The 13,146-nt window shown below is 46.1% G+C and overlaps 1 protein-coding gene across 1 annotated transcript in view; it reads right to left on the bottom strand.

Moving 5' to 3' along the window:
* The window catches only part of LOC121536003 (hedgehog interacting protein), a 44,467-nt gene extending 38,785 nt beyond the window's left edge, over positions 1-5,682 (bottom strand). Inside the window, exons 1-2 of the mRNA XM_041843274.2 lie at positions 4,938-5,682; positions 940-1,132 (exon numbers count right to left, since the gene is read on the bottom strand). Coding sequence (XP_041699208.1) covers positions 940-1,132; positions 4,938-5,210 — 466 coding nt within the window. The 5' untranslated portion in view covers positions 5,211-5,682. The remainder of the gene's footprint in view (positions 1-939; positions 1,133-4,937) is intronic.
* Between the last annotated feature and the right edge of the window lie 7,464 nt (positions 5,683-13,146).

Here is a 13,146-nt window from a genome sequence, read left to right as displayed (position 1 = left end):
GAGAGAGAGAGAGAGAGAGAGAGAGAGAGAGAGAGAGAGAGAGAGAGAGAGAGAGAGAGAGAGAGAGAGAGAGAGAGAGAGAGAGAGAGAGAGAGAGAGAGAGAGAGAGAGAGAGAGAGAGAGAGAGAGAGAGAGAGAGAGAGAGAGAGAGAGAGAGAGAGAGAGAGAGAGAGAGAGAGAGAGAGAGAGAGAGAGAGAGAGAGAGAGAGAGAGAGAGAGAGAGAGAGAGAGAGAGAGAGAGAGAGAGAGAGAGAGAGAGAGAGAGAGAGAGAGAGAGAGAGAGAGAAGCACAACATCACTGCTCTTGATTGCCAGGTCTAAAGTGTGCAGTCAGACTAATTAACAAAGTGCTGGGCTGACAGCGGCAGTAGGCAACGTCTGCCAGCCAGGGTGGGTAGACTGAGACAGCGACGAGGCTCTCCCAGTGTGTGGGGGCGTGAGGCAGGCAGGCAGGCAGGCAGGCTCAACCACCAAGTGGAGGTGAGGTCAGATGAGGTAAGCCTACATAAATAAATATTCCTTATTGAGTCCTTACGCTCCACTGCTTCTTGCGTAAGTAAAACCAAGCTACCTATATGTTCACCACTGTTTGCTGACTTTGAATTGGGGACCTTGAGGAGACCTGCTCAGAATCATAATATTGCCTTATTCAGACATTAGGCAGTAGGTAGTGAGTCAGAGAGAGAGCAGCAGGTGTAGTAGAATGGTTACCTGGTATATCTTAGTAGCAGGTATAGTAGAATGGTTACTTGGTATATCTTAGTAGCAGGTGTAGTAGAATGGTTACCTGGTATATCTTAGTAGCAGGCGTAGTAGAATGGTTACCTGGTATATCTTAGTAGCAGGTGTAGTAGAATGGTTACCTGGTATATCTTAGTAGCAGGTATAGTAGAATGGTTACTTGGTATATCTTAGTAGCAGGTGTAGTAGAATGGTTACCTGGTATGTGTCCGCGGCAGGTATAGTAAAACTCTCTGCAGTAGTCCTGGCAGAGGCGTGGCAGATGGGGCTCCCTGAGGGGGACCTTGTCCGACTCGGGGGAGTGGAACAGCACTTGGGCGTTGGGCGAACAGTGTGCACACTTGATCTCCTCCAGGAGACGGCTGCACTCTGTGTTATTGGTGGAGAAGATCTGGGGGGAGGGACCACATGCAACAAGGACCAATGACGGATTAGAATACGGACTTAGTGAACATGAATGTGTTTTACACCTCAACATGGCTTGTAATTTGCTGGAATGTCAGCAATATTGTATAATTAAGCAATAAGGCCCAAGGGGGTGTGGTATATGGCCAATATACCACGGCTAAGGGCTGTTCTTAAGCACGACGCAACACAGAGTGCCTGGATACAGCCCTTAGCCGTGGTATATTGTCCATTTACCACAAACCCCCAAGGTGCCTTATTGCTATTATAAACTGGTTACCAACGTAATCAGACAAGTAACAATAAATATTGAGTCATACCCGTGGTATACGGTCTGATATACCACGACTTTCAGCCAATCAGCATTCAGGGCTCGAACAAACCAGTTTATAATAAACATTATTGTAAGACATTAGCATGGAGATGACATAACCTACCTTTAATGATCCACTGCTGCAGCTTTATTTATGGTAAACCTAAAGCCATGTCAAAATCTTCTCCAGATGAACTATGCCCACACCAAAATTACCTTTTAATGTCACTTTTTAAACCCAGATTACGCTGCACTTTCTGAGAAAAAGGTTCTCTCCCTCACGACATGTTTACCTAAGCATACAAACAGTTAAATTCAAATTACATTTCACATGTCAGGGTGGCTGGGGCCAAAATGGATGGAGGCAAATTAGAGGGTTTGAAGCGTTACTTAGGTCACTAAACAAAAGTAAACAAGAGATTTAGACCCCAGAAATTAGCAGGGATTATTTACGTAACAAATTAGGTGTAATAAAACCAAATGTAATCTGTCCTGCATCCAGACATGTGTGCTGCTTAGGCAGCAGGCAGGTAGTGCTTTGCACTGTGTGAGGTCCGTCCGTGTGTAAACACCAATTTAGAGATAGACAGGCACATCATTCCCACACTGGTATCAACAAATTAGCAGTCTGTCCTAGTCAATTAGGCCTGCAGACCCGGGCCCAACATATGGACACCTCCCTCTCTCTCTCTCTCTCTCAGTTCAACAACAACCTGACAAGGTCTGGAAGAGAAAGATGTTTCTTAACGATACGGCCACCCTGCAGTCATGTTCGAGACTGTTTTGTGACCACAGGTTGAACACAGGCCCTTTGGTTGTTTTATAGCCCCTCAGGACCACGACTAGAGATGGCCAAAGAATGTTTGTTCTACTCCTCTTATCAGGAACAGTGTAAAACACGGGTGATTAGGACTTGCCAGAAGCACACACAGAGGTTGATAAACCCGGCTATAAACAAGCAATAAATATACTCATAAATATACTCATAAATATACTAATACTATACTAATAAAAAGTGCAGAGCAGCTAAAAGCCGTTAGCCTTTAGAAGTGTTGACATTTCAGCATTAGGCAAGGTAGGCTCAGCTTGGGCTAAAACCTGGTTGGCCATGTCTCTGTTTTACTGTCTCTCTGTCTCTGTAACTGTAGTGGTCATGTGTGGCTCAGTTGGTAAGAGCTTGACGCCAACAACGGCAGGGACGTGGGTTCAATCCCCGCAGTATACAGATCCTAAAACATATGCACTCACTGTATTTTAAGTCATTTTGGATAACAGTGTCTGCTAAGTGGTATACGTTACTATATCATTACTACTACTAACCCCTCCAAAGCCATGTGTGTACTACCACCGTGGCCATGCCTGCCTGCCCGCCCTCCTGCTCTAAATTGCCCATTGATTCGGCGTGCCATGGGCTGGCACACAGTCCATGGAGAGGAGCATTTGTGGGCTCTCAGCCATACCCTGTGCCCATATGTTGCTGGGATGGGCTCCAATGTTGCCATCACCACAAACCAGAACAAGAGGACCTTTGTTTGTTGTGTTTAGCAGCAAAATTTCACCACCGACTCGCTACTCAAAAGCAGAGAGAGAGAAACTCTCAGTCAGTAGGCTCGATCCCAGTCTGTTCGAGCGCTATTATAGCCTTACTGCGGGAACAGAAACGCAAGGAACACAAGTTTCCGAAGGTAAACAAACCGACCCACACACACGCACAACATCCATCTGTGTGACATACCTTGGCATGTGGGGGGAAATGTGTCGTAACACATCAATAACACAATATTGCCAGCTCACATGGACAGCCCAAATGCAAAATGCCTTTCCATAAGCCCCTTTATGCTGGTCGTTGTCCTCCTCACAGAGACTTGATCAAAAAGCCAATGTGTAAACAGCTCACTGGAGAGGAGCAGCTGTTACAGGAGGACTCATTTCTTTGATAGGATCTGCACAATGGCTTTTGTCAGTGAAATTGCCGGAACAAACATATCAATGCACAAAGGTCACACTTGAAAACATTTGCTTGTCATTCAATCTTAGACAATGTGGGCTGCACAAGCCTCATAAGGTCTCACCATCAGGAATCACAGGGAGAGAGAGAGAGAGAGCGAGAGAGAGAGAGAGAGAGAGAGAGAGAGAGAGAGAGAGAGAGAGAGAGAGAGAGAGAGAGAGAGAGAGAGAGAGAGAGAGAGAGAGAGAGAGAGAGAGAGAGAGAGAGAGAGAGAGAGAGAGAGCGAGAGAGAGAGAGACCACCACACATAGCCCCTTTAGAGAAAATAGGCCGTGCTGTAGGCAACACTAAGACTGGTGTTAAAAATCTTAAACAAAACACTTGTCCTTTGGGAATAGGTGTAAGTTAGCGAGGGGGGTGGATGGGGGTGAGAGAGGGGAGTGAAGGACAAATAATACCCTCTCAGCAGCCTTAACACTTGGACAGAGCCAAGGGACTGAGGGGGGAGAGTGATGTTCTCCAGCTTCACCCATTAGTGAAACTAACAAACACAATGGTGTTGTTGTTATTCTTTTGCCATAAGCAAAAAGAGCTCTGTGTGTGGGCAGTGTAGTGGGGAGGGGGAGAAGTCGAGGTTATTTTTGTTCCATTCAGGGTTTTTCCTCCTATTTGCATGACTTGATCAAATTAAATGATGCAATATGGCTTTTTGTCACAACACAAAGTGTGATACCACCCAGCCGCATATGTCGACTCGTTGGGAGCGGTTTACATGAGAATAGGGCGAATTCTACCGTGAACTCGACGTAGCCTATGTAGACAGTGTTAAACGTTCGTCCATGCAGTTAAACATGACTATAATTAATAGTATATAACGGGCATCAGCGTAGGCTATGTGCAGCACACGCGCACGTTATGTGCAGGAACTGATTGGAAATAAGAAAAACATAATAACATGCAACATTGTTGCAAAATACATTCTAAGCGCGCTGACAAACAAGCCACGCGTGAGCATAACTGCAGTGTGGGATGCAAAGAAAAACTTTGCAGAATTTAACGATAGTCGACGGTGCTGACTCACTTGGACTGCGCTCGTGTGGTGTTATTTTGTAGCGCTGGGATGAACGTAAAAGGTTATACCATAACCATGGTAACACTGTAACGTTTTGGACACGCTCGAGACCAACAAACAGGAGGCTTATATAATTTCCCACTTTTAAACTGCATAGTTAGCCGAGAAATTATGTTAATTTGTTTTTACAATTTTATGGATTTTCTACATATTTAATGTGACAGACCAAGAAACCTAAAAATAAGCCTAGAGTGGCTGGACAACGCCATAATTTGTAAGTAGGCTATGGTTGAATTTTCCCCTCACAGTCCCACCTCCCTCATATATCGTTAATTCTACTACTGTCAACAAACAACAAGTCAAAAAGGCACACAACGCAGTAAATACATTCCCCGGGGCGTTTGGCATTAGCCTACAGACAGCTCTCACAATGAAAGAATGCAACGAGCCCAACATACCCTGGCATCCCGCCGGTGGACTATCTGATAAGCAGCACGCCTGGTGGGGCAGCATGACACACGAGGGTACAACCTGTGACAAACTTCCCCGCTGCTTGCACCGCTGTCCACTGACAGTTTTCGTTCCCTCTTCTTCAGTCGCTTGGGCATGCTCCCGTCGTAACATCTCCTTCTCCTCGGGCTTATTTCTCCCTTCTCGCCAAATTTCGCATCCCCACATTCCCAAACGTTGACTGCGATAGCCAACACTAGTACAAATTTCAAATGCCTCATATTGAAAAAACGTTGGAACCGAAAGAAATGAGAGCAATCACTGTTGAAAGCAACGGTGCAAACCTACAAAATACTATATTCTCTATATTTATATATGCTGTATCACAGGTAAACGAATATAATACGTTTGTGTAAGAAAGATATATGCACAAAGTAATCAGAATTAAATATTTGCTAAAGAAAAAATAGTTATTTAAGATAAATTAATGGAAGTGCTGGTTATGATGCCATAACACAGAAATCAACATTTTTCTCTCGTAAAGAAAACAAACCAAAGAATAAGCTAACTCTGAGAATAGCAGTAAACTTAATTTGTGTCCTTCCTTATGATTTAAAATCCGTTTCAGCACAGTGCATTGGGTCAAAAAAGTAAGCACAAAATTGTCTCTCACTATATCCTCAGAGCGCTCACATGTTTCCCCTTGCTCATTCCTCCTTCTTTTTAACCAGCGCGCGAGAAGAGGAGCGAGCACAGTGACGTATGACAGCACGAGTGCGCGCACTTGGCTTTACACAACCGAGGAACAGAACGATGAATACCTGGCTGTCAGCACAGGACGGGCTGTCGTAAGTGATAGCCTACAGAAGAATTGAAGAGGTGAGATTGAGAAGTCAAGTGCACTAGAGAATACATTCTATAAATTATTCTTTCTAGGATTGTAAAGTCTATTGCATATGTCGTTCCATGTGTATTCTCCATCCCATATCTATAGCACTTACTTGATGATATATTTTGGAAACGTGATCCAGATAATGGCATGCATTAGCCAACACTAGGCTACATATCTTTATGTAAAAGTAACCACATCAAACCCCCCACCAATTCTCTGAAACATTTACGTACACTATTGCTATCAGATTAAGTGGTTTGAGCCTAATTTTGGTGGCCAAGGAAGCTGGCTGGCACAACTGCCCCCCAGCTGTGAAGCAGTTTGGAATTCGGAAGTGAGGTCACACCTGAATGATTATTGATACATTGATCCATCAGTCAATATTTTAAGTAATTCGACTTTTCTGATCATTTTAAATCTTAATTTCTTCCTTTGGTTAATGAGGAAATGTGAATGAACATGAAAAATACAATGTTTCAGGCTTGAAATGTTGAAGGGTCAAAATGATTGCAAACTAATATTTGTCACCAATCACATGGACACCACATGGCCTGACCTGTTAAAACCGCCTGGCAGCGTTACCCCAACGTCAGCAGTTTGCCGCCTACCCTACGAACTGTAATTAAAGGTATTGCTGTTCCTCTGAAGACCACTGATAAGTCAAAGCCAAACCCAGGACAAATCCTCTTTCATTCGCCTCTCTCTTCAGAGAGATTACACGATAGCAATCCAAAAGGCAAGGGGAATGTCCTGTGGCAATTACAAAAAAAAACTCTGGAAACACACAGAGGAGCTGGAAATCACTTCCATTACCGCACCTGTTCTTCTTTGGGGGTCCGCAGCCTGGCCGGCACTGACCAGAGCCCAGTAGGCTACTTATCTACAGGAATCTAAAGTGATCCAGAGGAATCCAGCCTGATTTGACTGTGGGGCAATTATGGAAATGACTCTGTGTTGCTATGACCCGGGCAGAGCCCCTGCCTGCCAGATCCGACCTGAAGTATTACCCCCCTTCTTTCCTTCCCTGCATTCTGAAGTTGTCCTCGCAGCATTCTTTTGTCTTACCCCACTGAACATTTTTGGAACCGAGTTTCGCCGTGGCTTACAGTGCGGTACAGTACGCAGTAAGAGAAAGCGGACTGGCTGGCTGAGACTGGGAGGGCTGGTTGGCGTGTTGGATTGTTGTAGAAGAAGAAGAAGAAGAGGAAGAAGAAGAAGAAGAAGAAGAAGAAGAAGAAGAAGAAGCACCACAGCAGGTCTGAGAACAGCAGAATGACATACAGCCACATTGTTGAACAGCGTGAAAACATGTGGGATGCAGCTGTGGGACGCCGGGACTACGTATAGAGAGGCAGCAGAGAGAGAATCACAGGGTAGGGAGGGGAAGACAGACCACAGCTAGAAGTTAACAATGTGTCCCAGAGTCCCGGAGTGGAAAGAGGCTTGGATCTACACACACAAACAGCCATGTTCAACTATCTTGTTATTTTGTTGTTGTGATGCTTCCCACCCTAATTCCTTTGACATCTTAGTATACACATCTGAAGGCCTATCACCATGTTAAAGCTGTTTTAACTTATAGTTTTTAGGTGAAACTATAAACGTGAACAACTTGGGAATACCATAGTCAAGGAAACCCTAGTCTACTAGTCTAATACAGTTCATATTAATTGTGTTTTTATGTTTCCATGACATGAGAAAGATTCATTAGATTTAAGTTGAACACATTTTATGTTGAACATTCAAAACCCAAATATTGACCTACGAGAAAGCAGGGTCAGTTGGGAAATTCTCGGCCTCGTTGTCTCATTCAGCATGTGATCCTCAGATGGATGGAGGGAGGAATAGAATATCCCATGGGGTTATGGTTAGGTTTACATATGGCCACACTAGGATCAACAACATGGGTCTGCAGCTCAGTGAGATCCTCTTACACCCTCCTCCTCCTCTTCCTCCTGCTCTTCCTCCGCATCACGGGGAGATAGCTTTGCTTACGTTTCTGTGCCGTGGTCAATAGGGCACACAGTTGCAAAACATTTCTTTAAAATCTGTGTATCCACAATGGACAAGTTCAGGTAAAAGCCTACCTCCCAGTTTCAAAATGTTTCAAACCTTAAGTGAACAGTAGTCTACCTAATCTGGACACGTTCAGGTAAAAGCCTACCTCCCTGTTTCAGACCTCTTCAACCCCCCTCCTCCCCCCTACTGAACACAGCCCTGCTGTAGGTCACCCTAATGAGAAACATGGCCTGATGACAGACAGGACTCTGCTTTCACTCACCCCCCATCCCTCTTCCAGGCACCGCTAGCCTCACACCTCACTCACCCCCTATCCCTCTTCCAGGCACCGCTAGCCTCACACCTCACTCACCCCCTATCCCTCTTCCAGGCACCGCTAGCCTCACACCTCACTCACTCCCCATCCCTCTTCCAGGCACCGCTAGCCTCACACCTCACTCACCCCCCATCCCTCTTCCAGGCACCGCTAGCCTCACACCTCACTCACCCCCTATCCCTCTTCCAGGCACCGCTAGCCTCACACCTCACTCACCCCCTATCCCTCTTCCAGGCACCGCTAGCCTCACACCTCACTCACCCCCCATCCCTCTTCTAGGCACCGCTAGCCTCACACCTCACAGCTCGTTACTACTCCTAAAGCCTCTCTGGTGGCTAACTCTTAGCTGTGGGTCCCATCCAGCCCCAACTGGGTTCATCGCAGGAGCTGCAGTGTGTGTGTGTGTGTGTGTGTGTGTGTGTGCGTGCGTGTGGGTGCATGCGTGTGTGAGTGTATGTGTGTGGGGCTGCCAGTTAGGGGGGTTGTAGTCATCATCATAGGCTGAATCCCAGTGAACTGTAAGCACAATGAGAAACACATGCAGCAACACATGCACTGACTGGAACAATCATTCTCCTCTCTCTGTGTGGCTGTAAGTATGAGTGTCAGCTGTATTCGTCTTGTGATGAATCTCGCTGCTTTCTTTTAGTCATTATCATAAGCATATGGAGTTGGATAGTGCCACAACTCAGATCAGAGTTTGTGCGCTTTTCTGTGCTTTTCTTGTAGTGGTAGTGGATGGTGGCGGTGAGTGAACTCAGGTGGTTTGCAGTGTTCTTTGTGTTTTGAAGTAAGGAAGTGTCTAATCAAGTGTGAAGTAAAAAGTGACAGTTGACTTTTTACATTTCAGATTAACTGGCGATTCTATCATTCCATCTCAGTCCTAGTATGGCTGTTAATGAGAGAGCCTCATGTTGAACTCCTCATTCATTCATTCATCTCCTCTCTCCCTTACCTTCCTTCCACCACACAGAAGCACTGTGTGACTCTCACACCTGCTCTAATGGTCCAGGGTTTGGCTGCGCTAAGCTTCGGGACGCACCGAGCATGGAACGTGTTCACAATGCCATTAATAGTCGTGACAACAGATTAATGAGGCTTTCACCATCTGTTTATGAACGCTTTAGTTGGAGGGGGAGAGGAAAGAAAGAACTCTTATCCAGTAGAACATTTACAGCAGTGTGTGTGTGTGCGGCGCCCGATTTCCACTTGAACGGATCTAAACACATGCAGACGTTTTAAGTGGAGTGACTTACGCGGCGGCGGGACTCATCCGCAGTGGGTCAGTGGCGGCAGCCTGGGCCGCCTGCCCGGAATCAACAGCCTCTAAATCACCGTGGTTCCACCATCACACCCGGGACCACACTGCCTTCCCTCCAGCTCCCCCCCTACCCTGTCCTCCCCACCCTGCTCTCTCTGTCCTGTACCACCCCAGCAGAATGTCCTTAGCCCTGATGAGTCTGGGGATGCTTAGGCTAAAGTACACACAGGGCCGTGAGTAACTGAAGCCACCCAGGGGCTCCGCATGCAGCTCGCTGGTCGGTGGCACGAGACACCACCAGGTTGTTGCGCAAGTCGAGAAGACCAAGGAGTCCTGAGACTGTTTACATGACACTCGATGCCTCGACCCCCACCATCCACCACCATGTCAGGGACATATTGTATCAGAGAGGGAAGCAATTCCCCTGCCTCTGAGAATGAAATGAAGCGTAGCAGCATTGGATTGCAGTGTTCCTTACAGGAAAATAAACCTAGTAGGGGCTGATCAGTGATTTTGTCCAATAGGGACATTCACAAACAATGACCCCATAGGCTATTGTCTGACCTGACCCGTGGTGGGCCAAACCGACCGGGAGGGCGGTACTCCTCCATCACAAATAGAATACTTCCTCTCTTATCTAATGATTTGAGATGCATGACACTCCTTAAAGAGAACACCTCAATGCTACCCCACCTTTTTCATTGTCTCAACGATACATTTCTCTTCTAATTATGATCCCGACAGTTCTAGAGAAACTGAGTAACCACAGGTAGAAAAGTTCTGATTTCATAGTGTTACTTGAAATAAATATATGTCCCTCGCATAATGCCTTGTATCTTTTTGTCTCTCTTCTTCAAACTCCCCATCCTAGGAAGTGCCACATCCCTACAGGCTAGCGAAGGGTTAATCCAACAGATGGATGTCTTTTCTTGGTCCAATTATTTGTAAATGTTTCCAGTAGGGGTTAACAACAGACCCAAAGTAGAACCATGTATGCTCCATCCATCCCTCCTTCTCCCCCTTCCTCCTTCACATATGTGTGCAAATTGCAGATTCATTACAGTTTAGCATCAGTGCACTGCAAATTAATGGGAGGGGAAGAGTGGTAAGTGTGGTCTGGTGTGGGCAGCAGGCTAGCAGCAGCGTTGATGGTGGTCCCTGACTGCCTGTCGATGCTCTCTCCTCTCCTCTCCAGTACCCCACGCGCCGCTCTGCTCTGCTCGGCCCATCTGTTCCTGCTTGGCCTCTGAGGCTCTCCATCAGGTAGAGGCTTCAGTCTAGTGAGTGTTCCTCTCTCCATCAGGTAGAGGTTTCAGTCTATCGAGTGTTCCTCTCACTTTATGGCATCCAAACCAGATAGGAGGAGGGAGGGGAGTGTTTTACCATGTGTATGTATATGTGACAAATGAGGAACTACCACCACTATTACCACCACGCACATATTGAAGGGAAATTACTATTTGATCTGATCCCAGTTTTTGTCTTGATGGGTTTCACAACTTTTTAACGGGTCCTTAACAAAGCCTCGGCGTTGGACTGAACATCTCTTGTTAGATATTCAACGAGAAAGCCCTGAAAGTAAACGGCATACATTCGTTAATGGTTTTAATGTTCCTGGACCGTTTTTGTTGCTGTTCCTGGAAAGGAGGAACGTCAAACAGTTCTGTTCTTCTAAAATGGCATTGTTAGCAAATACTTGCGTAAATACTTGTTCATATACATGGTGGGTGAGATTTCTGTTGACGCAGGTTAAAATCTAAACAATGTCAGTATCCTCTCTAAGCAATTTGTACCTTTCCTTATTAACTACGCCGTCTGGTTTATGCTCTGAATTCTTGTTGGGGCGGCAAATGTGGCAGCATCAATTCTCTGTTAATACTCTATAAACACTGACTTATCATCAGAGGCAACTAGTCTGAAGTGTTGCTTTATCTCCACTTATATTCAACTTTTATAGTTCAAACAAAAAGGTTGATATGAGCCTCGGATAGATAAATAAATGGGAGCTCTTATTTAGATTAAGGGAAGTGGAAACGGTTTTTATTCACCATTATGGAAATTGTTACTCCCAAGGTGGTCCTCTCCTCTCTCCTCTCTCCACATGAGGGGAGATTGGTGTGATAGTATGGTGATAGTTCAACCTGAACCTTTCCCCAGACATCTGTAATGTGGTGGTATTCCCAGGATTGTGAAACCCTGGTTTACATGGACTCTTCGCGCTGTGTTGTTTTACAACGGAAAAGGGAATGGAAAAGCCGCTCCAGAGGAGGAGAGGATGGCAGTTTAGGTGTGTTGGTTTGAAATGTTTCCTCTTTCATCCCCCCTGCACAAAGGTCACGGTTTGGGAACCCAACTGAGTTTTATTGTCCCGGGGAATAGTTTTCGAGGTCTCATTTCAGAGTAATATTTCCTCGTCGTCTGGCTCTCTCTTGTTCTTTTATATCAAAACCCAAATTGAAAACCGCCCCTTTTGTCTGGGATCTGATTACCAGCAGTGAGTCATAGTTATAATGCAGCCATCCAGCTTCTCACCTCAGGATGTTTTTGTTCCAAATCCCTTTCAGTTAGTCCCAGGTAGGTCTGCTAGGAAACAAGGCCCGGCTGTTACAGTATACATTTTCATATTGCCTACCTAAATGTAATTCAAACTGCCGTCTAGTATTTTGTGTTTTGGCGGCTACTGCAACCCATGGAAAATATTTGGCTGGCTGTAGCTTTGATGCGACAGATAGCAAAGAGTCTGACCATACGGTTTAATACAAGTGTGTGTTTGTGTGCATGTGCGCATGTGTGTGCGTGTGTGTGCGTGGTGTGGGCGCGTACCAAAACCGCTTGTGAATCGTCTTGCTGGTTCGTCTTGCTGGTTCGTTCAAAACACAGTGACATCCAAAATGTCTTTGCAATTTATGTCCAGGTGCAACTTTTCCTTAACCTGACTACCCAGACTCTTTGCTCTGGCCAGATGCTAGGCCATGCCCACGGACGTTAGTTTCTTCTCCACAGTGACTCTGTATCTGAGTACATCCCCTGCCCTTTACCGAATGCCAACACATTCGTGGTCATCTGATTGGTCCAGAAACCGATGGGTTGGGCCAGAGCCAGAACACAAGTGGGTAAAGCGGAAGTTTCAAAATTCGTCATTGGCTTTGATACTCTGATTGGTTAGAGATGATCCAATCGCTGATGACTTTGTTTTGTACAACACCCTTCATACACCTCGTCATCACAAGCAACTTCAATGATGGCAGTCTCAGACTCTAGTATGTAGCGAATGGCAGAGCAGCGGAATAATTTAGTGTGAGTCGTCAGGCTAGCTCTTCCTCACCTCTTCTTTTAACTTTTCATATATCATCTAACAACTGCTTAATGGCTACAATGTCATGCACATCTGTGTGCTAGTCAGGTCCGTCCGTCTCTCCTCTGGCCGTAAGGTTCTCATTAACCACTGGATGATGGTTGTGTCAGGGCCGTGGCCTCGGTGTCGGCCCCACTGACTGAAGGGTTGAGTCAGGGTGATTGAGCAGTCGAGTCGCAGGCCTCAGGCCTCTCTCAGCAGGGTCCCATCTCCTCCAGAGTAGTGGGGTCACCGCCCTGTCTGCCACCGCACGTCTCCTCCTCATTCCTCAAGCCCTCGTCACACACACAGACAGGGAGATGGATGGATGGACAGACTGTTCCACAGAGCAGCAGACACGCAGATCCCCCCCCTTCTCACACACACACATACAC

The sequence above is a fragment of the Coregonus clupeaformis genome, chromosome 22, assembly GCF_020615455.1.
Source record: "Coregonus clupeaformis isolate EN_2021a chromosome 22, ASM2061545v1, whole genome shotgun sequence".
Classification (NCBI taxonomy): domain Eukaryota; kingdom Metazoa; phylum Chordata; class Actinopteri; order Salmoniformes; family Salmonidae; genus Coregonus; species Coregonus clupeaformis.
This window is presented reverse-complemented; position numbering and strand designations above follow the sequence as displayed.